This window comes from Leptonychotes weddellii, chromosome 2 (genome assembly GCF_054177405.1).
Source record: "Leptonychotes weddellii isolate Sample4059 chromosome 2, ASM5417740v2, whole genome shotgun sequence".
Classification (NCBI taxonomy): Eukaryota; Metazoa; Chordata; class Mammalia; order Carnivora; family Phocidae; genus Leptonychotes; species Leptonychotes weddellii.
Window position 1 is genome coordinate 107,587,969 of NC_138370.1, and position 23,820 is coordinate 107,611,788.

Below are 23,820 nucleotides of genomic sequence, written 5' to 3' on the forward strand. Positions count from 1 at the left end.
CAGAAAGTATATACCAGAGCCATGAAACCTTGAGATTGGCCTGGGACATCTACTCCTGCCACTTAATAGCTACACAACCTCAGACAAGTCACTCCGACTCTCTGGGCCTCGGTTTCCTCTTCGAGAAGATGAGACAGTTGAATCAAAATTCTATGTAGATATTTAACTATACAACAAATAACTTTTCTGCAGCCACAAGCAATACTCACCCATGTTTTCCCCACCCCACAGTTCTCATACAGGTACCCAGCCAGGGAGATAGGGCACAAAGAAAACAATTCTCAGAGCATTTTTCCCCCACCTTTGGACCCCTGGCCTCCCTCCCACAGTTCTGAGCACAGTCATGATGGAAGTATGGACTTCTTGACTAGAGGACTTCTAGAGTGCTCTCACATTCTAGAAGCTCTGCTCTTTATGTGTATGGTGTACTCACACCTTGGATTTTTGTTCGTACCATACAGACCTACTTATCAACCTACCTACCTAACCACACTTAAAAAAGCAATGGATCATTGGGAGCATGAGGAGGACCAGCACCGTGTTCCCAGCTTACAGTAGTGTTCTTCTCACCACCTCCTGCTGGCTCCTCCAAATCAGTCCCTGACAGTAAACCTATTTTGAGAAGTGATAGGGTAAATGGTGTTTGTGTCTAGGGAGATTACTAATGAGAAAGCAAATTCTGACATGTTATTTATAAATTATGTCCAAAATTTTAAAAGAGGAAAACTGTAGGAGGACAAAACTATTTTCTATACCCCCAAGAAAGAATGACTCTTGAGGGGCACCTGGATGGCTCAGTCGTTAAGCGTCTGCCTTCAGCTCAGGTCATGATCCCGGGGTCCTGGGATCGAGCCCCGCATCGGGCTCCCTGCTCCACAGGAAGCCTGCTTCTCCCTCTCCCACTCCACCTGCTTGTGTTCCCTCTCTCACTGTCTCTCTCTCTGTCAAATAAATAAATAAAATCTTTAAAAAAAAAAAAAGAATGAGGACTCTTGAGAGGACACTAATACAAAATCTAAAGTTTAATTTTTTTACAAAGTAGGAAAATAAAGAGTATTCACGTCTCTACATTTGAAAAAATCTAGAAACTTACAGTTTTAGGAATTTATGTATCTTTTCATCAGTTTACTCAACAAATATCGTCCTTTGGTCCTGCTATGTACGAGATATGGCTGGATGTTACAGATTCATGAATGGATTACACATAATTGTATTGAAATAAGCTCTCTGTGTAGTGGGGCACAAAAAAGGTCAATGTGACCTATCACTGTGTGTTAAATGCAATGACATAGCAACACATAATGTGTAGTGTTGATGCAGAGAGAAGACAATAAACCCATGCTCAAAGAGTCTAGAATGACTTCCTGGAGGGGATAAAATTTAAGATGAACCTGGAAAGAAGAATAGGAGTTTACTAGGCACTGGTCAGAAAGGATACTTCAGGAAGACAGATTAAAGAATTCCTAGTGCTCAAGGGTGTTTAGGAAAATGAGAGAGGGTTAGTATACACAACAGCAATACAACAAGAAGACAATAAAATAATTATGTAAAGATCTTATCTGTATTCAGCTCTATGCTGAATCATTCCTATTGCCTTATTTCATGTACCCCACACACTATCACTACATTGGTTTGTCTGCCCATTTTATTTTATTTTTTAAAGATTTTACTTATTTATTTGAGAGTGAAAGAGACCACAAGCAGGGGAAGGATCAGAGGGAGAGGGAGAAGCAGGCTCCCTGCTCAGCAGGGAGCCTGATGCGGGACTTGATCCCAGGACTCTGGGATCATGACCTGAGCTGAAGGCAGATGCTTAATTGCCTGAGCCACCCAGGCACCCCTGCCTACCCATTTTATAGTCATGGAAACTGAGATTAGGTGAAATGCCAGAAGTCACACACATAGTAAAAAGTGGTGCTGAGACGTAAATCCAAGTCCGTGGGGGTCCCAAAGTCAATTTTCATAGCAATTACCCAATTCATAGTTACAAGAACCTGAAGTCTGTGTTCTCCTCTGGATACAGAAAGCCCTGCATCCATTTATTCAAAAAGTATATATTCAGTTCCAAAGACCATAATAAGCACGAAGTATACAAAGATGAGTAAGAGCCAGTTAGTTCCCTACAAAGTTATTATAAAATGCAGTGCTAGAAATATTTTTAAGTCCCTGACAAAGTTGATGGTAGGGCTGGGGGGAGGTAGGTTCTAGGCTGGCAGAGGTAGGAGAAGCAGAGAAAACTTCCTGGAGGAAATGATGGACTAAGCTGGAGCTTCAAGGATGAGAAGGAGCAGGTGAAATAGGAGAGGAGGGTCACTAAAGCAGAAAGTATAGAAACTGCAAGTTGTGTCCAGTGGACAGTAGATGGTCTGTGTTGTTGGAAGGACAGGGAATGGAGTGGTGAGAAAGGAAAGTGCAATTGTACACACACATTAGATCATGGAGGAACTTGTGCGCCAGGTTGATGAGCTTGCATTTATCTTCTAAGAAATGAAGTTTAGGATTTTAAACAGAGAAGTGACTTAGAATTTGCCTTTAGTCAGGAGGCAAAGAATACCACCTATGAGGCTTTGAAAATGTCTGATGAGAAATGACAATGGCAGTGGAATCAGAAACAGAGAAAAAGAGGCAGATTCAAGAAACACGTGGGCCATAAAATTAGTAGGACTGTTGATTGTTTTTATGCTGGAAGTGAGAAAGAGGAAAAAGTCAAAGACAATTCTTAGTTGTGTGGCTTGTGGGAATCTTAGTTTATAACTTTGAAGTTTCCTATATTCATGAACTTCATTATGGATCTGGTACTGTATATTTTAGGCGTATTATTAATTATTTCACTAAATTTAAGGGATAATGTCTTCATTCCACAGTCACTAAAAAGAGTTTCTAATTTGTGTGTGAAATCTGAGATTATAATTTTTTAATGGTCACATTTTAAAAATATAAATTGTGTGTTCTTATCATTGATCGTTATTATTTTTAGGTCCTAATTTTATGGCTGAAGCATATTGCCATAGATTTTATTTTCATTGTTTCCAATATTTTGAATTTAATTCTTATTCTTAATTTGGTGACATTTGTCTCCTTTGCTATCTCACCCTAGCACTCTGATATGTTCAGTTTCCCTTACAAGTGAATGTTGAAATTCTCAGAAGCTGGGTTATGGGTGTTTACATTCTTTGTTCTGTCATTTTTCATATACTTGAAAATTTCCATCAAAGTTAAAAAACATACACAGATTTTTTTTAAAGATTTTATTTATTTATTTGACAGATACACAGCGAGAGAGGGAACACAAGCAGGGGGAGTGGGAGAGGGAGAAGCAGGCTTCCCGCTGAGCAGGGAGCCCGATGCGGGGCTCGATCCCAGGACCCTGGGAGCATGACCTGAGCCGAAGGCAGACGCTTAACAACTGAGCCACCCAGGCACCCCTACACAGATTTTTTATAAGCATATGGATATAGACAGATTACATCCAGATAATTTGAATTATCATAATACATTACAATGGAGAAATAATTAATACTTTTCATAGTTCCTGGAGCAATTATTCAATTTTAGATGTGTTCACTTCAGTTGAATAAAACTTTTAGAACCTACTAGATATCTGGTGGAGCTGGACTACAGTAAGGAATACAGAAATGACTGGCACTCTCAAATCGCGTTAAAGGATTTTTACAGTTGAACAGTAAGGAACAGTTATCTCTGGGAGGATTAGGACTAGATTTCTCAGTGGCATTGAGATAGGCAGTGAAGAGTCAATAGGAAATAAGGCATCACATGCACAGCTAACATGCACATGGGAAAACATTGAAAAAGCTACCTTAGTGTAGAATTTGGTATCACCAATTTTGGCTTTGCTGGAACAGCAGTAAATAAGCTGAAAATTGAGTGAATTTTTGGCCGTGTTCTGTTGAACACAAAGTTTCCAGCAGAAGCTGTTATAATTCCACCTTCCATTTAGACGTGGGATAGCTCGGATTGAGAGAGGAAAATCAGGAGCAAGTCTGCAGCAAACTAGCCAGTAGCGTAACTCTTGTAATAATCCATTTGCAAGTGGCAGGGACTTCAGTTTGAGCAGTGGCAACAGAAAGGAGAATAAGGATTAAGTGTAAGAGAGACAATATGGAGCTGATCTTCATTGTACACGTAGATGAATTGGACCTGAATGGGAGACAGGACTCCAGGCTTCTGACTGTGAGAATGATATTACAGTCAGAAATAAGGAGTTGAGTCAAAAGAGAAACTAGTTTTAGAGGGAAGATGTTCATCTGATGTTGATGCTGAGGATAGTGTTGAACAAAATAAAGTAGTCTAATCCCATAATGCTTTGAGTTTTGTGGGAGGGGAAAAGAAAAGAGGCAACTAACTTAGTAAACAAGCTGATTTGAAAGTGATAGGTGATACGAAGAAATCCAATAGAATGATGTGTTCTTGAAGAAACACATCAAGAGATTGAGATTGGGTGATCGAGAATCTCTTTGTGCAGGAGACATCTTGAGCTGAAACCTAAATGGCAAGAACGAGAGAGATCTTTTCTAGAGGAATGAAGAGCTTGTACAAATGCCCTAGGGTAGGCCTGATTTGGGTGTGTTCAAAGATACAAATACCAGTCTGTCTGTCTTGAGAATGGTGAAAAGGACATGAGGACATGAGGGTAGGAAATGAAACATAGAGGCCAGCAGCAATCAGATCAAGTGGGTCCTCACTGGCCTTGGTAAAGAATCCGATTTCATTGTTGGTCAATGCAAAGGCATCAAAGGATTTGAAGAAGCAAGGGGGTGGAGCAGAAGATGGTGTGTGTGACATGATCTGATAATTGAAGCCAGTGTTGTGGATGAGATGCCCAAGGGAGAGACTAAAAGAGAAAACCTTGGTAAGAATCTGACTGTACTCAAACAGCAGAGAACAAAGAGAAAGGTCAAAGAAGTAGGATGGGAAGCAGTCTAGTGCTAATGCACAGTTCCCAAGAGAGGAAAAAGTTTCAAAAAGGAGGGAGTGGTGTAATGAAGTCAAGCGTCAAATGAGGCCAGGAGGTTGAGAGGGCACAGTCATTAGATGTATCATACTATCTTCCACACACAAAATGTTTCAGATTCAACTTTGATTATTTAGTGAGGGAATATATTTAGTCCAAGGCTGTACACCTCATGATATAGGACAATAATACTTGCATAGGAGATAGATATAATTTTATAATGGGGAGACGGGATCTGTACTTATAAATGCTGAAGGACTGCCATATATATTTCTGTTATATTTTGTGTAAGGATTTCTTCTCATTATTTCTGTTGATGGAGTGATTCCTACATACTTCTATCTTCTCATATAGGAACTTCTTTAGGAACAATAATCCAAATGGAAAGGAAAACAACAAAAGGAAACCCTGAAGTCCTTCCCAGGCACTGGACTAGGTATCGATTATGCAGAAATGAATTAAGATAAGCACCATTCCTAAAGCTCTGAACTTGCCTTCTAGTGGGGAAGAAATAATGAACAAGAAGAGTAGAGAGCAGTGGGAGATGATATCAGGGGCTGAGGTCCAGGATTTGGAGGTGAGGGGCCTTCAGAAGAAGGGATGTCTGATATCTGAAGAATGAATAAGAGTTATGAAACAGGGTGATGATATTGTGGGTAGTGTAATGGCCGGTTTGATCTGACCCTGGTAGGGCTGCGGTCCCTGGTAATTCAAACACTCATCTAGGTGTTGCATGCTCGCTCTTTCTCCCTCCTTCCCTCCATCTCTCCCTCACTTCTCCCTCCCTCCCTCTCCCTCTCTTTTCTTTTCTCTTTTCTTTCTTTCTTTCTTTCTTTCTTTCTTTCTTTCTTTCTTTCTTTCTTTCTTTCTTCTTTCTTTCTTTTTCTTTCTTTCTCCCCTTTCCTTCCTTCCTTCCCTCCCTCCCTCGCTCTCTCCCTTTTTCTCTTTCTTTCTTTCTTTCTTTCTTTCTTTCTTTCTTTCTTTCTTTTCTTTCTTTCTTTCTTTCCAAAAAGTGGCATCATTTATGCAGATTGGTCAAAAACTTGCTTTATTTGCTTAGTTGACTAATGGATACCCTTCTGATTTAATACATACAAATCTGCTCCTTGTTTTTATTGGCAAAACAGTATTCTCTTGGAAGGACATATCATAAATAATTACCTAACCATTCCTCCGTTGATTATTAGTTGTTCTCATTCAGATAGTTAATTCCAGCTGCCTTTTGTTGAAATATTTCATGTGTTTTTTTCTTTTTTTTAAGATTATTTATTTACTTGACAGAGAGAGAGAGTACAAGCAGGGGGAGTAGCCAGAGGGAGAGGGAGAAGCAGGCTCCTAGATGAGCAGGGAGCCCAATACAGGACTCAATCCCAGGACCCTGAGATCATGACCTGAGCCGAAGGCAGATGCTTAACCGACTGAGCCGCCCAGGCGCCCCTCATGTATTTTTTAATAAACAGTGCTACAGTGAATATCTTTGTGTGTGTGTGTATGTGTATATATATACATACATATATACATATGTATATTATATATGTGTGTACATTATATATACACATACACGTATATTGTATATACACATACATATACACATATATATACATACATACATACACACACACACACCCCTAGAAATTCCATTATGTCTGTAAGATGTATTCCAAGAAGTGGGATAACCTATTCAGAGGTGTGCAGAGATTTAATTTTTATTTTTATTGTCAATTTTTCTCTACCGTGATGCCAATTTACACTACAGCCAGTATATGCAAAGTCACGTTTCCTCAATTCCTCATCAATCATACAATATATTTTAGCTAATCTGATGAGCAAAAATAAACTTACCCTCTTGGTTTACATTGTGTTTATTAAATTAATTGAGAAAGGGAGTAAACGTATTTTTGAAAACAGTTTTCTAAGAGCACCATATAGACTACATGGCAGAGGTAAAGACTGTAGGCAGGAAAACATTTAGGAGGACTTTATATTAATAAAACTCAGAGATCATAAAGACTTAAAATGGGGCAGAGGAAGGTGCCTCTCTTTCACAAGTAAGTGCATCTCCAATAGCATGTTGATTCTGTGTCACCATTAATCATATCTAAGCATGATTTCGAAAGTATTTCTTGAAAAGAAGAAAAAAAAGTTTTTTTCTTTTGGAGTTGGAATCATGCAGTACCTCCAAATTGTGTAATACATTTAAGGCATTACATATTCAGCTACTTAAATTTAAATGATGAATCCATTAATATGTTGCTTGAAATATAGACCATAGTCTTTGTCTTCCAAAGGATATTTTAATCAAAATATTAAAAATAAGCTAGAGTCTCATTCAAATAGTTAATTTCAGCTGCCTTTTGTTGTAATATATCATGAATTATCTCTCTGATGGATGGGCAGCCAAATGCAGATAAAATTAGCTTTGCAGTCATTCATTTTAAATTGCTCTTGAATCATTTGGAAGTAAATTCCATTTCAGAAGAATACGCTTCAGGTCTCAGACAAAGAGATAATAGTCCTATATTTTATGATATAAGCAATAATAGTTTAAGTCTTATGATTCAGAAATATAGAAACTTATGTATTAAGTTGATGAAAATTAAGCCTTGATACATAGCAATAAAACCAGCAACCTAAGCTTCCTAGATTGATGTTCATAGCATAATATTTTCCTGTCAAGATTTAGGTGGAATGGAAGTCTATAAAAATAATACATGGCACAAAGCTTTCTCTTCTTGTATTTAAATGAAAAAACAAAGGCTATATGAGATAACAAAAAATAAATATTGAGATTTACCTGATATCAAGATGAAAATGGTAATACCAATATTGAATAATGGTAGAAATGGAAAATTAAGTCAAATGTCACAGGAGGGTAAAATGAATAATAATATTATATCCAAACTGAAAAGGCAATTATAGTTTTAAGCTAATTGTGAATTCAATGTACAGAATAAAGCCAACTTCGGAAATTTTACTTCGTTAATTTGAACAAACTACATGCAGAAAACTTGTTTAGCGATTTTATTAATCCAGTCATATGGCCCAATTAGCATAATGCCGTCTGTGTCAGCATCTGGGATGTGCCTTTATACAACATATAATAATTTGGGATAACTGTGGCATGTTGCCAGAAATAAGTTCATGATCTGAAGTTGCTGTTCACAAATTGAGTTCCCATTATCTCCCTGAAGACTTCGGGACTCTTTGGATATTTATATTAAGAAATAAAATAATAATAGGATGCATTCACTGATCTCCCTGCTGAAAAAAAAATTGTTCTTTTATAGCTTCAAGTTTTGTAGCATGACCTTAGTAGTATCAGAAAGCTGGTTTATTTAGATAGTAAAATGAATTGCATGCTAGCAACTGATCTCAGTAAATAGTCTACCAACTCAAGGTAGAATCTCAAACCTTGTTATCTCCATGTATTGAACTTTAAAATCTCAAACCATATTATATCCGTGTATTAAAGAGTCTTCTAGTGGCCTGAAAGATTTAGCCTCAGTGTGGCAGGGATATTACTTGTTTTCAATCAGACACATGAATGGGCACTAGAATGCATCCAAAGGGAAAGCCATGAACAAATAAAATTGCACACTTTCCCTTGCACACCATTGCAAACACACTTGCTTAGAGACTTATTTGGAAGCTGAGTTTCTCTCTCTGGAAAGCCATGATTCTTCTGGAAAACATCTAATCATCATAAGAAGCTGGGAAATAGCAAACAAGTTCTAAAACAAAAATCCATTAATAAAGATATAATTTTAATTCTCAGATTTTTCCGTGAAGTAGATAGAATGCTCAGTTAACTGACATTTGTAGATAGGACTGACTTCATGGGTATGTGACCTGCACTATCACATAGGACTCTTGGTTTAGTGCTCATCTGTCACCATTCCCGAATTCTTCATACAACGAGGATCCCCAAATCTTCACACTGCATCAGGCCACACAAAGTTTGTAGCCAGTCCAGTTTGTAGATCTTGCTGTTGTTACAACCTCTGGTATTTGTAAATTCATTTCAGGCACTATGAACTCTAAAATACCTCGTGAACCTTTTCCAAATGATCACAGTTGCCATTTGTTGAATATTCGTGCTTTTATAAGATTTTTATTGACCTCCTAGAATGTGCCTGGCACAGTGCTAGACTTAATGGAAAATAGAAATAAAAATGACAATAATTCCTGCCTCCAAAAGAGCTTTCATTCTAGCGTTGAGCATTTGTTTTATGTTTCTGGTTTCTGAAAATTGGTAATAGTTGCATAAAACTGGTTGACAAAACTGAAAAGTAGATCGCACCATATGTGTGCAAGGCAGATGCATACATAGTGCAGAGGAGCTAAGTGTTCACGAAAAGGTATTTGTAGATGCTCATTTGCAGATGATCAGTTTTTTCCCCTTGTTAAAGACATGGTATTTGGAGTTGACCACTTTTCCCTTGTTAAATACACATGGTATTTGAAGATGGTCATTTTTTCCTTATTAAATATGCATGATATTTGGAGATGATTAATTTTTCCTTGTTAAATACACATGGTATTTGGAGATAGTCATTTTTTTCCTTGTTAAATACATATAGATGTAACCACGCTAGATGTTTAAATACTCAGAAGTTTTCCTTTATAATTTTGGCTGAAGAGAATTGGCTTGCTTGTTTGATTTTCAAAATGTACTCTAGAAAAAAATTTAAGATGAAATTTCGTTAAAAGACAATTTCTGAAATTAATGCTGAGACTTACCATTTCTGTCTAGAGCAAAGAAACTATTGTCTTAGCATACTTGGCCTGATGATGGGGGAGTTGTTGTCTGCGCCAGTTTACATGGCGGGGGGGGGCATGGTATCCAGGCCACCTGTTGCAAATGAAGAAGGGAAGAAGTTCCCAGCAGCATGTGAGCCCAACGATAATCAGTCCATTCCTATTTTGTCAAATCTACTCCCTTATATATCTTACTGAGTCAAGGTCTTGAAAATTATCTTTAGATGTGCCATTCCCATCCCCTGAATTGAGCACTAGAAGTAATGTGCCACATTGCCTGATGTGAATTTATCTAGGCATAGATTTAAACACTGTATGTGTGTTATAAGAAATAGTAATAAACTGGGCGCCTGGGTGGCTCAGTTGTTAAGTGTCTGCCTTCGGCTCAGGTCATGATCCCAGCGTCCTGGGATCTAGCCCCACATTGGGCTCTCTGCTCAGCGGGGAGCCTGCTTCTCCCTCTCCCACTCCCCCTGCTTGTGTTCCCTCTCTCACTGTGTTTCTCTCTGTCAAATAAATAAATAAAATCTTTAAAAAAAAAAAAAAAGAAATAGTAATAAACTAATATGATGTCTTTGGTTAAGGCATCTCCATAGATCCAACTGAAGAGATGGGGTTTATGCAGAAACTAGAATGATATGTAAAAGAAACATTGTATTTACCACATAATGAAAATATTTCAAGTGATGGAAATCATTCCTTAATAAGTTGCATATTAAGTGTTATTTAACGAACACCTTGAAAAATCAGCACTTGATGAAGCTTCAAAGCAAGACATAGAATTATTTCTCTTTACTGGTAGTGATCCTCTTGTCTTAAAACTCAAAATTAAGGAAACACAAAATTAGTTTGTCCATACATTTTTTTAAAGACATCATTAAATCATTACTATTTTTTCCAGCACTTAACAGAGCCCCTTTTGAGTTGAAAACATATGTGTGACTTTCCCAACTTCCATTAGTCTTCCCAGTAGTTTACAATAAAATAATCAGAAGGAAGAAATACATGCTTTTGGCAAGGAAGGGTAATCAATTTTTAATGCCTATCTTTCTGTAGGATATGAATACATAAGTACTTTGCTACATGATTGACTAAGGTAAGGTAGTAAACAGTCACCTGATATTTTGCAATCATCGTTCCTGCTAAAGGAACAAATCTCACTTTCTAAAATGATGACTGAAAGGAAAGTTTTTATGTTTTGGAAACCTGAATAAATGCATTAAAATACATACACATTTTGGTATGTATAAATATACACCAATAGTAAAAAAAAAATGAATTGACACTCTGCCTTCTTGAGTAATAATAATTAAAAACAGCAGCTAACATTTTACAGAATTTCAGTTTGATATTTTGTGGCACTCTATTGATTATCAGAACTGTCTGTCATCACATATAACAGTAAGTGCATGGGGAGGGGGGCAGTGAATAAGGCCTTCAAGACCTCAGCTTTATGTTGATGGATCTGTCAATACCTCAGTTCCCCATTCCTTTGCCTTTCTGAACTATGTTTATTTAAGCAGTTTTGAGTGATCTTGCATATTGACCAAAGAAGTTGAAATTGATGGAACCAAGGTTTTTCTTTAGTTAGCAGACAGCTTGGATCCTTGATGTTCAACAATGGAAAAACCAGAAACGATGCCCTGCCAGAAGATAGCAAATTAAGGAAGTAAAGTGAGAAAGGAAGCTAGCTACAGGAAGCATCATTTACATCCCAGTGTCAGAAATTTATAATTGTGAGGAGCTTTGAAAGCTCGTTGTGTCTGTGATGCAAGTGAAGCCACTTTTTACCACAGAACATATTGGCAAAGATCAAACATGGTCACTGTTTGACAGCTATCCCATGAGCTAGATGGAAAAAGTGCCAGGCCAGGTTTCTTAGCGGACAAATGGCCATTTTACAAATGGTCATCTCCCCAAACGGGGCAACAACTGAATGAGGAATAAAATGAATTTTAAGGTAACATATGAGCAACCAGTCTTTACCCATACTATATCATGTATTTGCTACTGAATGTGTATACTTTTTTTTTAAAGATTTTATTTATTTATTTGAGAGAGAGAATGAGAGAGAGAGAGCACATGAGAGGGGGAAGGGTCAGAGGGAGAAGCAGACTCCCCGCTGAGCAGGGAGCCCGATGCGGGACTCAATCCCAGGACTCCAGGATCATGACCTGAGCCGAAGGCAGTCGCTTAACCAACTGAGCCACCCAGGCGCCCTGAATGTGTATACTTTTAAAGAACTTTTAAAAACTTTAAATTTGGACCTCACACCTTTAACCTTACATATTAGCCTGGGGTGCTTTATCAACTTACAGAATGAACAATAGTTTTGCTCTCCACTATCTGTCACAGGAAGAAAATTATCAGGTCTAACTTAGTTTCAGTGTATTGGAAGGACTTTTTACCTTGACTTTTGTGAAATATGATGATAGGGTTTTTAGGGCATTTTTTTTATTATCTATTTTTATTTGGAACCATACAGAACCCAAGTTATGAAAAACATACCTCCAAGTGTACAAATATCTCAAGTGGTTTTGAACGAGTTTTGTTTATTCGGTGGTGTTGAAACAGCAGGGTGGGAGCAATATATTTGACAATTTTCAGTGCTATAAAAAATGAGACTATTGACTCTTGTTGTTCGTGATAATACTCAGTAATATTCTAATGAGAATAGGTTTGACTAGTCATATCATACATCTGATATTTGAGGTATGGTTTCTCTAAGACCAGACAGCATTGCTAGGCTCTAGGCTCTACTATCAATCTACTGTTGACTGACTTGATATTATTACCTGTATTTCCAGTGCTGAGAATAATCCTGAGCTCAATAAATACTTTTGGTTGAATGAATGAATAAATGAATGAATATGTCATGCAGTGGCATCTTTTGAAAATAAAGATAGGTTTGAATCTGAACTTAAAGATCATTAATTTCATGTTCCTATTGTTCCTTCTTGGCTTCTTGCAAAGACTTAAGGTTTACCTATGAGCCTTATATTTTTCAAATACATTTTTATAAGGAAACTGTTTTTGCTTTTGTTAGCTTTCAAGGGGAACTCTTTGTAGTGGGAGGTGTAGTACTATATTGGGAAGATCACAGTTTTTGAGTGAGATAAACCTGGATTCTGATTCCAGTTGTGCTATTTACTACATGCATGTTCAGGGCAAGATATTTACCTTCCCTGATGTTGAGTTTTGCCATGTGTAAAAATGAGAATAATCAAAATATTAATTGAGCAGCCAGTCAAGAGACGTAACATACTGCCTGGTGCACAGCAGGTGCACACATCCTTAATTAGATCATTTATGAGTCATTATTTTTAAATTAATAGCAAGTAAATGGCAAATGGCTACAATGACTTGAATGTTTTCCACTTTCTTCTTGTTTTACCAGATGACGACTTTTTTCATGAACTCCCAGAAACCTTTCCATCTGATCCACCTGAACCTCTACCACATTTTCTTATTGAGCCTGAAGAAGCTTATATTGTGAAGAATAAACCTGTGAACCTGTATTGTAAAGCCAGCCCCGCCACCCAAATCTACTTCAAGTGCAATAGTGAATGGGTTCATCAGAAGGACCACATAGTAGATGAGAGAGTAGACGAAACCTCTGGTGAGTTTTCCCTGTATTTGGACTACTGTTGAGGATTCACTAACTCACTACTTTGGCATGATGTCATACTGTTCTTTCGATTGTGAGTGATTATCCTTTGGCAAAAGTTTTCGTTCGGTTTGGGTAGAATTTGTTGGTCTCAATCCATGCATTGCAAAGTAAAATGGGATGAATAAGTCTTGATTTGATTCCTGATGGACATAGTTCATGCTGAAAAAGATAAATGAGGAAAATGAATAGATGGGATGAATGGCAAGTGCCCAAGTCAAAGATGAATTTCATTTGTGTGTCAATTCTGGTGTCTGGTCTAAATATCCCTGGGTTGGGGAACATGTTCAACTAAGGATAAGTTTGTAATTTTTATTTACGACTATCAAATGTCAATTCACATGCATAATTTCCCCTTATATTTTTAAACAATTTTAAACGTTGCAGATTCAAAGTATCCTGTGTCCTTTGCTTACATTTAAAAATAAATCCTAATTATCTCTTACCTAAAGTTAAATTGAGAGTGATTGAGAGTAGTGATAGTGTGGGATCCAGGAAGAGGCGAATGGGTGAGTGTAGCCACCATCTGGGTGGGTCTTGATCAGATTATCTTTGTTCCTGGCATGGTGAAAACGCCTGACTTTATTGCTCAGTAAATATTATCTCTGACAGTAAAATACTAAAGGCAGAGAGAGGATAAAGTAGATTTTAATAACCTGTGGGATTTAGATTGGCTAAAAAGGAAACTTTCTTGATAGCATCTTTTTACTCCATGATGGGTGACTTAAGATAGTTGTGTAATCTCCTACAGTTATTATAAACTGGAAAGATGTGTATCTTTCTACAGTGGTTTAAGTGCTTTTGCTCCCTAACAGTGAGAATAACAATTGGAATTTTTAGGTCCATTCCAGATCTATGATTTTATAATATTAAGACATATATCTTAAATATTAAGATTTCACTGAACAACATTTCCAAGCTAAATAGGAAACATTTAAATATCTTTATTTTCTTTCATAAATATCTCTCCCTACTAAAATAGGTACATGTTTTCAAAATCCAAATTGTAATTAATTCATCTTTGTATCCAAATGTCAGATTAACCAAGGTTGAGCAGAGAGCAGCTCTTGAGGGAGATCTATGTTCCTTATCTCTAACAATGTGAAGGGCATATTGAGGTGATGGGACATAAAGAAATGGAACAGACTGTGAGAGCACAGAGAAAAGGCATCATTTAGAAAAGCATGTGAAGCATATACTGATATAACACAAATGGGTCTTAGACAATCAGGTGGCAGCTCTACATAATTGTTTGTCAATTTGTGAATCAATATGCTCGCTGCCTGCAATCTGATGGCTGTAGAAATAACTGGGTATCCAACTGTACGGTAGCTTTACTTCAGGGAATTGTCCCACCTCTCGTTCTCATTACTCAGAAAATAACTCCACCAGATGTCTACAAAATCTCAAGTGAATTAGTTTTATTTGTTTCAGCTCATTTACTTGTAAAGATTTCAAATACACAAGTTTTAACAGTAAGAAGCAAAAGAAAGACATCACAAAAGCTAAGATGAAAGTCATAAATATATTTAGGCTTCTCTTTACTGAGTTAATGAAAATGCCTATACAGGAAGATTAGGAATAAAACCTAAACTGCTCTGATATTGGGCACCTCTGCCAGCTTCATGCTATGTTGGTAACATACACGTATGCATGTGTGAACATATATATCTATTAGTAAGACATTTCCCTTCTTAAAACATTATATTTTTTATTATTTCCACATAAAATTAATTAATATTGCCTACACCAGTTATTAAGAATACCTTGCAAAGCATTTATAAATGGAACTATGTGGCATGTTTCTCTTCAACTTCAGGATGGGACAGATGAGGACTAAGGGCAGAATTGGCAGCCGCCGACACTTGCTCCTCAGATTCATGGATGGAGTGGAATGCAATGTAGCTTTGGGCTGTCTTTCATGTTCATCCAAAACTTTACAAGAAAGCCAGCATCCAGACAAATGTATTACCTTTCAAGTTAGAAAAAAACAAAGATGCCCTCAGATATCAATACTATCCGGAATGTTCTTAATGTACTAGCCTGTGCAATTAGGCAAGACAAATAACTGAAAAATATAAAAATTGTTTTAAAAGGCAGAAAATGATCATTTTTGACAAATAGTATGATTTTGTATATCTGGAAAAAGTGCATTTTTAAATTAAAAAAATGACAAAACATCAAGAGAATACAGAAAAGTGGCTGAAAAAAAGATTCGTATAACCCATCGACTTTTCTTTTACAGATGGCCATTCAAATTATAATGGAATAAAAGATATCATTTGCAATAACTATGTAAAAGAAAATATGTACATATAAAGTTAACAAGATATTTACAGAATTTTAGAAAGAAAAACTTTAAATGCTACTCAGAGTATGAAAAATACAATGATTTATACAAGTGGAAAACTTACCTTGTTCTTGGATAGAAAGACAGTATATTTATTTTTACAATCTTGCAACTTAAAGAAAAGTCTCTTCTGGACGGTTTCAGAGATTGCAGTCTTTGTACAATATGAAAATGTAGAAAGACAATATTTTTAAGTGTTTGCTGTTTATAAATGAATCAATAAGTCACCAACATTGTATGAAAAGTAATTTGTGAAAATAGCTGGAAGAATTCTGACATAGTGGTATAATGAGGTAACCCCAGCTCTTTGTAAATATATTGCAAAACTAAAGAAGTGAAGAGTTTGATCTGAGCAGAGAATAAGACATACAGATTAATGGATTAAAATAGGGACCAGGAAATACTCAGTTAAGGCATTTTACAATGTGTTAAGATGGGTTTTCAGTCCACAAGATAGGCAGTTGGAAATTAAATGAATGAATAAATAAATAAATCTTGGATTTTATCTCATTTATTAGAATAAAATAAATTCTTGATGTTAGGGCTTAATGTCATCATCATCACCTCCACCACCACCATCATAATCATCACTAACATCACTAGAAAATTTTGGCAATTGGTTGGTTGGTTGGTTGGCTGGTTTCAGTGGTAGGGAAAGCCTTTTTAATAAAGACAAAAGTAAGAAGTCTTATAAGAAAGCGTTCTTAAATTTGAATATCCAAAGCCAAAAACCCCAAAAGCCAAGGGACAAATACACACACATAGGAATATATCTGTGGACATACATTAATCCAACGGCTAGCTTAATTAATATATTCCTAGTTTTTAAAATATATTTAAGAAAAAGATCAGCAACTCAACGGAAACTTGAGCAGAGGTTGAAGATGAAGATGCAGGAAAAGAAATACAAATTGGTAAATAAGCATTTAAGATATTGTCAGGATCCAAACAGAGTGTTGGTAAAGGAATGGGATAGGGAATATCTCATCCTTTGTTGATGAGATTGCAAACTGGTACAATCTTTTTGAAGGCCAATTTGAGAATACCTACCAATATTTAAAAGTATATACCCTTTCACTCAGTAATTACAAATTTAGGATCTAAACTAAAATTCCAAATGAGCACCAAGACTGAAATGAAAGGTTGTTCCTTGCACCCTTTTTGCAGAGGTGGATTGAGTCTGTTCATCCCTGCATGGACTATTGTGATGCTTTTTAAAATAATGAGGTTTCTCTATATGTGAGGCTGTAGAAAAATCTCTCACATAAAATTTGAAGTGAAAACCAGAGTACAGATCACTGCATGTAATATATCCTCATTATGTAAAGGATGCACATATATTTTTCTATGCATTGGGATGTTTTGGAGAAATATATAAGCAGTTGGCAGCTCAAATTCTGGGGTGAAAGGAGATTTCTTTTATAATTTTGTTTTTTTTCCCAATCCTGTGAATGTGTTATTTTCATAATAAATAATGAAACCTGAAAAAAAAGTCCAAACCATTTTATTGCATCTCTTTGCCTGTTGTCATAAATCTCCAATCCGAACAAGTATTGGGGGAAAATTTGTGGGCTTCTTATATTAGAGCTCTTTGCTTTCCCATGAGGTCAGAAGCATTTTTATAAATGGAATTGAAACTGAAATACATGGTTTTGGGGATTTTTTTTTCCCTGAAGTTGGATTCACCTGCAAATTTGGTTCTCAACTCTTCATTTAATACAGTCTGACTATAGTCTAATTGGGGGTGTAGTGGTTCTTAACAGCAAGAAACGTTAGAATACATCAAGTCTTAAAGTATATTACAAATCAGAGAAATTTCTTGGCATTTAAAAAATCAAATGGTTCTCAGATGATGCAGGAGAGAGAGAAGTCACTGCAAATGAGTTTGGTTTTATAGATAACTCTGACTTAGAATTATAATATTTGGAAGCATGTTCAGTAGCAATCAGATACATTGAAAAAATCAAATACATTCTCGAAAACCCTCATCAAAGATAACTTCACATTGAAAAACTGCAAAACAATAAAACCGGAAAAAAAATTTCTCCTCCAACTCACAAAGTTCTTCCTTTTAAATTATGAAGGTGTTAAATAGACTCTCCAGTTCTGAAATATGAAGTAAACAATGATTTGTACTCCCTGAGCAAAGCTATCCCATTGATGATAAAATGTACTGATTAAAGATCATTTATTACTGTTAATGTTTGCCTTCCATCATTTAAACCACATTTGCATTTCTTGCAACTATGTAATATAAGAAACAAAAAAGTGGAAAGTAGTACATATTAGATGGTTTTGAAAATTTCAATAGTCAGAAGCTCTTGATTTGGTAATATAGTAATAAGTATCAATGTTCTTTCAGAATTCCATAGAAATCTTGATCTGCTCAAAATTGTATGGTTACATTTTTAAGAAAATCTCAGGCTTGGCTGCTTGCTTTCTATTTACTTGAAGTCTTTTCAACCCTTGTTTCCATGGTACCTAAGATTTACCATCAAAAAGCAAATATTTCTCTTCTACAAAAAAGCAGGGAGGTTAGAAAACCTCGGTTGGTTTGAAATTTTAATAATCCCCGAGATTTTCCCTTCTCCTTTTTAATTATTCTCACATTAGCACAATATTATCTGTTTTGCCAACTCAACAACAATAAAAAGTTCCAAGCTTTGTATCAAACACCTTACGTGTATTATGTCATTTAGATACCATGACAATCTTAGGAGATAATTTCTGGGATTCTCCTTTTGTAAATCAGAGTACTGAGGCTCAGCAAGGTAAAGAAACTAACGTGCCCCAAATCACATAGCTAGGAGGTGGCAGAGCAAGGGTCTGAACCCGGGGCTCTTTGATTCCTTTGCCCTTGACCCTGCACCCAGTAGTGTCTCCCCAAATTCTGCTGTAACTACTGAACACATAACAGTTTGTCTAAAAAAAGATCTATGAATACATTTTCCCCTTTTCTCGAGAAAAGAAAATCTGGTTCAGAATGTCAGCTAAATATTTATCTTTCACGCTTTCGCCTGCCTTTCTGTGTCAGATTTTCTTTTTTTTTTTTTTTTAAAGATTTTATTTATTAATTTGAGAGAGACAGAGAGCACAAGCAGGGACGAAGCAGAGGGAGAGGGAGAAGCACACTCCCCGCTGAGCTGGTAGACCAACATGGAGCTCAGTCCCAGGACCTGGAGATTAGGACCTGGGCCGAAGGCAGACAGACCCTTAACCATCTGAGCTACCCAGGTGTATTTGTCCCTTGGCTTTTGGGGTTTTTGGCTTTGGATATTCAAATTTAAGAATGCTTTCTTATAAGACTTCTTAATTTTGTCTTTATTAAAAAGGCTTTCCCTACCACTGAAACCAGCCAACCAACCAATTGCCAAGAAAAAAGAAAATTTTTCTTTTCTCCTTTCTCATTCTGGAATAGCTTGAACTAGCTTAGGATATGATTCTTTCTATTCTTAAAGGTCTTCAGTATTTTGCCAACTAGCAAAAGGGTGAGCCTTAACAGAAAAAAAAAAAAAGAAAGAAAGAAAGAAAAAAAACTGATTAAGAGAAGCTAGAACAGGGCACAAATTTAAGTGTATTTGCCTTACTCCAAAAGGAGCTTTTGCAAATACACTGTGCTCATTCAGGTTTCTGTTTGGTGCAGGAGTGGCACTAGTGAATTTTTCTTTTCTCCTTCTCTCTTCTTTTCAGATACCTCTTCTCTCCATCCTGTCACCAAAAACAGAAATGTCAGCTTCATCCCTTACTCCAACAGTCAAAGTGATTATCAGCTACTGCCAGTTCTTCTCGGAATTGTCCTGCAAACATCCTTCTGTCCTTAATTCTTGTTATAACCCCCCTAGTATATATAGACCTTTATCATATGCCTTTTAGATGATTAGGTAGCCTCCAACACCTTCTTGGTTTCAGCCTTTTTCCACAGCAAACCATTCTCCAGGTAGTTACTAGCCTTCTTCTAGTAGTTTCTCTTCCACCACATGTCCCAGACACTGGGCAAATTTGGTTTTTCCTCTTAAACTGTGTTCAGTGAACCACCAGGGTCTTGTAAGTGCTATTTGGGAAAACAAAACAAAAAAAAGAAGCAAAAGCTTTGTGGTCAGATACTTTAGGAAACACTGTAATAATTGTATTCCCCTTTTGGAGAAAAGTATAAAGTAGATTTTCCTGCAAAAGTCCCAGGAAAGCTCTGCATTGGAAAACTTTTTTTTAACCTCATCATATTTGGCAACTGAACTCCTTTTCATAGAACCTCTATTAAAATATCATGAGACATTAATGTCATTACCAAGACATGATTTAGGAGATGCTGCTCATACATTTTCAAAGGGAAACTAGATGGGATTTGTTTAAGTTGTATTAAATGAATGTGAACACTCTTTTCTTTACATTTTGGTGTCTTGGAATCATAGAAACTTTTAAGTTGTGAGACTGTGGCAGGCATTTAAACTCAATGCATTACTGGCATGCTCTTCATTAAATCGAGTATAATTGACTTTCTGTTATCTGGACTTACTGGTCCTACTTAGGTCATATGGAACTTTAGAAAACAAGTCTGCTTACTTCCTGGCTTTACTAATGTTAGATCCTTGAGAGGGACAGTTATATTTCCTTTCTCAAATTACCTCTCCTCTTCCTTCTAAACATTATAAGCTCAAGAGTAATCTCCATGAAATCAAGGATTATGTCTGTCTTTTTCACTATTCTAGTTCCATCCTTGACTTGGTGTTTGTTCTTAGCAGGTGCTCAGTAAGTATGTGTGTATGAATTGATGATCCTTTACCCCATACTTTGCTTATCCTACTTCTGTCAAAATCCTACTCATGCTTAAAGAAGTATCTCAGATGCAATATTGGGGATGAATCCTTCTATAAAATTCAAGTGATATGTAACACGTCTACATTTCCCTTATCTATACTTCCATTTTTATTATATTCGTAAGTGTGAATTGTGTATGTGTGGTAAGTTAAATCATTAGAGAGTATCAATATTTGACCATTTTCAAGGTAAAAAAATGGCAATTTCTTATAATGTCATGTTATTTATGGAGTTATATTCATATATATGATATACAATATATAAATATATATTTGATATACACATATAAGTAATATATGTATATAAATACATATGTACATAATATACATATGTAACTATGTATGTGTGTGTGTATATTTATATTTGTCTCTTCAACTAGATTGGAATGGTATTGTATGGCCTCTGTTTTTGTAAAGTTCTGTCTGTTATGAATTTTACAACACAAGGCTCTAAGCACAGGAGATAATAAAAGTTTGTTTTGTGGGGTTACAGCTACTCATCCTACTAAATTTGAGTAACTGAAATTTAGTGAAACATGATGACGATGTTTTTATTTGAGATAGTTCATGAATAGGTGATCTGAGGAATAGATAAGATAACAATCTTCCATAAGAAGAGCTATTTTACGTATTACACACACACATACCAATCATTCTTCTCTGTGTAAAATAATTACTTTAAACTCTGTTCTTATTAACAGAGTGAACATTTTCAAAAGGAATTATATAAATTCCATGGCCTTTGTTTAAATTTTAGGAAATGATGCATAAAATTTGGAAGCTCTATTTGAACTTCATTCGATAATTTTTTTTTATTAAGTCAGTGGGAGTACTGCCTCTGTAAGAATAGAGCCTTATATCTGTAATATATTTGCCTGCCAATGAAGATAAGTGATTCTGGGATATAAACCAATTATTTATTTGATTTCCTTCCCAGAGGTACTTATTTCAATACCAGAAACTAACAACTTTTGTTTTTCAGTATAAGGCTGGCCCCAAAATAAAAACAGAAAATTGGTAAGGATCCATGTAGGATATGAAGGTTTTTCCACTAAGTCAGTCTGATACCTTGGCGAGAGATAACAGGATATCAATCATCCTGAAATACTTTTTCTTATTCTTTATTTGTTAGTGCTCACAATTGATTCATCCTTATTTCATATTGACTTTAAGTCTTTAAACACCTGAGTTAACATGGCCAACATAATCTCAGCTGCAATGACAAATACATGCTTGGGTCAGAGTTCCAGAATGTAGATTTTAGTTGTTGCTTTCACTCCATTCTAGCATGAAGATGAGTCTCGGCTGGCTGAGTGGTTTGGGCCCTCTCACTGTGTAGAAACCTGGTTTTTGTTTCCATTCTTTCCCTAAATTACAAACAGAAGTGAGTACTGGAAAATTTTTAGGCTACCCATTTGGGTTCCTTTTGTTTCTAATCTATTGTTTTTGTGAAGTTTTTAATGTTGTTGTTTGTTCATTTTTGGCAATCCCAATATTTGCATATATCAATATTATAGACCTGGCACATACTTCACAGACCCTGGCTGTGCCGTATTTGTGGAACCATGTAATTTTAATTTAATTCTGCTCCATGGGGAACATTTGTCCTGTTTGAATTACATACTGTATAGAAAATTTTAATAGCGTGTGTTTGTTGAACAGATATGGCCCAGAACATGATTGCAAAGTAGAGGCAAGAAAACATTACACCTTTCAGTACAGTTTTAGTGAGCTGTCATTTCATTAGAGGAAAACAGACATTTTCTAAAATTACATACAGCAAGAGTTTTTACTGTAATGAACACAAAGGAATTCTTTTCCGTCAATTAACACTTAGGGCAAGGTTACTTGGAATGCATTACTCCTTTGTCTTTCCACAACTAAGATGAAAGCATTGATTAATACAACTTAATCTAGAATATCTATTTGTGCATATATATATGTATATACAAATAGGTACACAAGTATATACATATGCACATGTGTGTGAGTGTGTTTGTGTATTTTCCCCAATTTAGAAAGAGCTAAATCAAATGCTACCCATCTCGAAGCCCACACAGAGGCTACGATAAGAAGCAAGTCCAAGGACCATTCTTCATCTCAATGACTGGCTACCCAAACAGGGCATTTCAGGAATGAAAGTAGTGATCGTGTTGCTATAGCAGTCTTGCCATGTGCCCAGCGACCATGCATATGCTGTGGCCTAGAGTTTTAATATGCCCACTTCAAAGTGAGAATAGCGCAAGTGTTAAAAGCTGAAGTGTATTTTTAATCTAACCTTTGGCTATAATATGTGAGGGGTTTAAGGACAGTCTCTTATTTCTTATCTTTATAGGAAGGAACATACTTAACAGAGTTATGGATTACTGCATGAAATGAATTAAGCAACCTGTTTAAGGAAGTTTAAGAAACAATTTCAGGGCGCCTGGGTGGCTCAGTTGATTAAGCAACTGCCTTCGGCTCAGGTCATGATCCTGGAGTCCCGGGATCGAGTCCCGCATCGGGCTCCCTGCTTGGCAGGGAGTCTGCTTCTCCCTCTGACCCTCCTCCCTCTCGTGCTCTCTGTCTCTCATTCGCTCTCTCTCTCAAATAAATAAATAAATAAAATCTTAAAAAAAAAAAAAAGAAGAAACAATTTCAGCTTAAAAGAGAAGGTTAGCTGACAAAAAGCATGGCTTTCTCTCAAAATTAAAATACACTTTTTTGGTGTTGGTACCTATTGTGCTAATATAAGTAAACCTGGATGATAATTATGAGATAATGACCCGGGGTGTTGCCCTTTTTATTCTGGGATGTCACACATTGTAATCTGTTCTAGTCGAGTCTCTGTATCACTAAATCTCACTATCCAATACTCTCACAATAATTGGTTCAAAATTTTGGTACTGTTTTTTTCTCTCCTCACCCTAGCAATTTTTTTTTTTTTTTACATCTTCAAAGACACAGCAGAAATTTTTTGGTTAAAAAATGCCACAATTGATGAAGGAGCTAATGCTAAGACATGCGGGGAGAGGGCTTTCCTCACCATGAACACTTTGGTCTTCTCTCCCAAATATCATCTATCTCGAGTCATCCCTTAGGTAGGCATTCTCAGAGCCATCTTGGGGATGCCTGTTGAAATACCCACTCTTTCCAGTTCCTCTGAAAAGCACTGTTTGGAGATATAAAATCAGCATGTATAACATGAAAGCTACAATTAGCAAAATATCAGGGTCTGGCAAAAAAGCAAGCACAGCACGGAGGAAATATAATATCTAGT

The 23,820-nt window shown here is 36.3% G+C and overlaps 1 protein-coding gene across 3 annotated transcripts in view; it reads left to right on the forward strand.

The window, feature by feature from the left end:
• Positions 1-23,820, forward strand: part of UNC5C (unc-5 netrin receptor C) — a 344,990-nt gene that overhangs the window by 188,917 nt on the left and 132,253 nt on the right. For all 3 annotated transcript variants that reach the window (XM_081812121.1, XM_081812120.1, XM_081812122.1), the window contains exon 2: positions 13,128-13,349. In XM_081812121.1, coding sequence (XP_081668247.1) covers positions 13,128-13,349 — 222 coding nt within the window. The remainder of the gene's footprint in view (positions 1-13,127; positions 13,350-23,820) is intronic.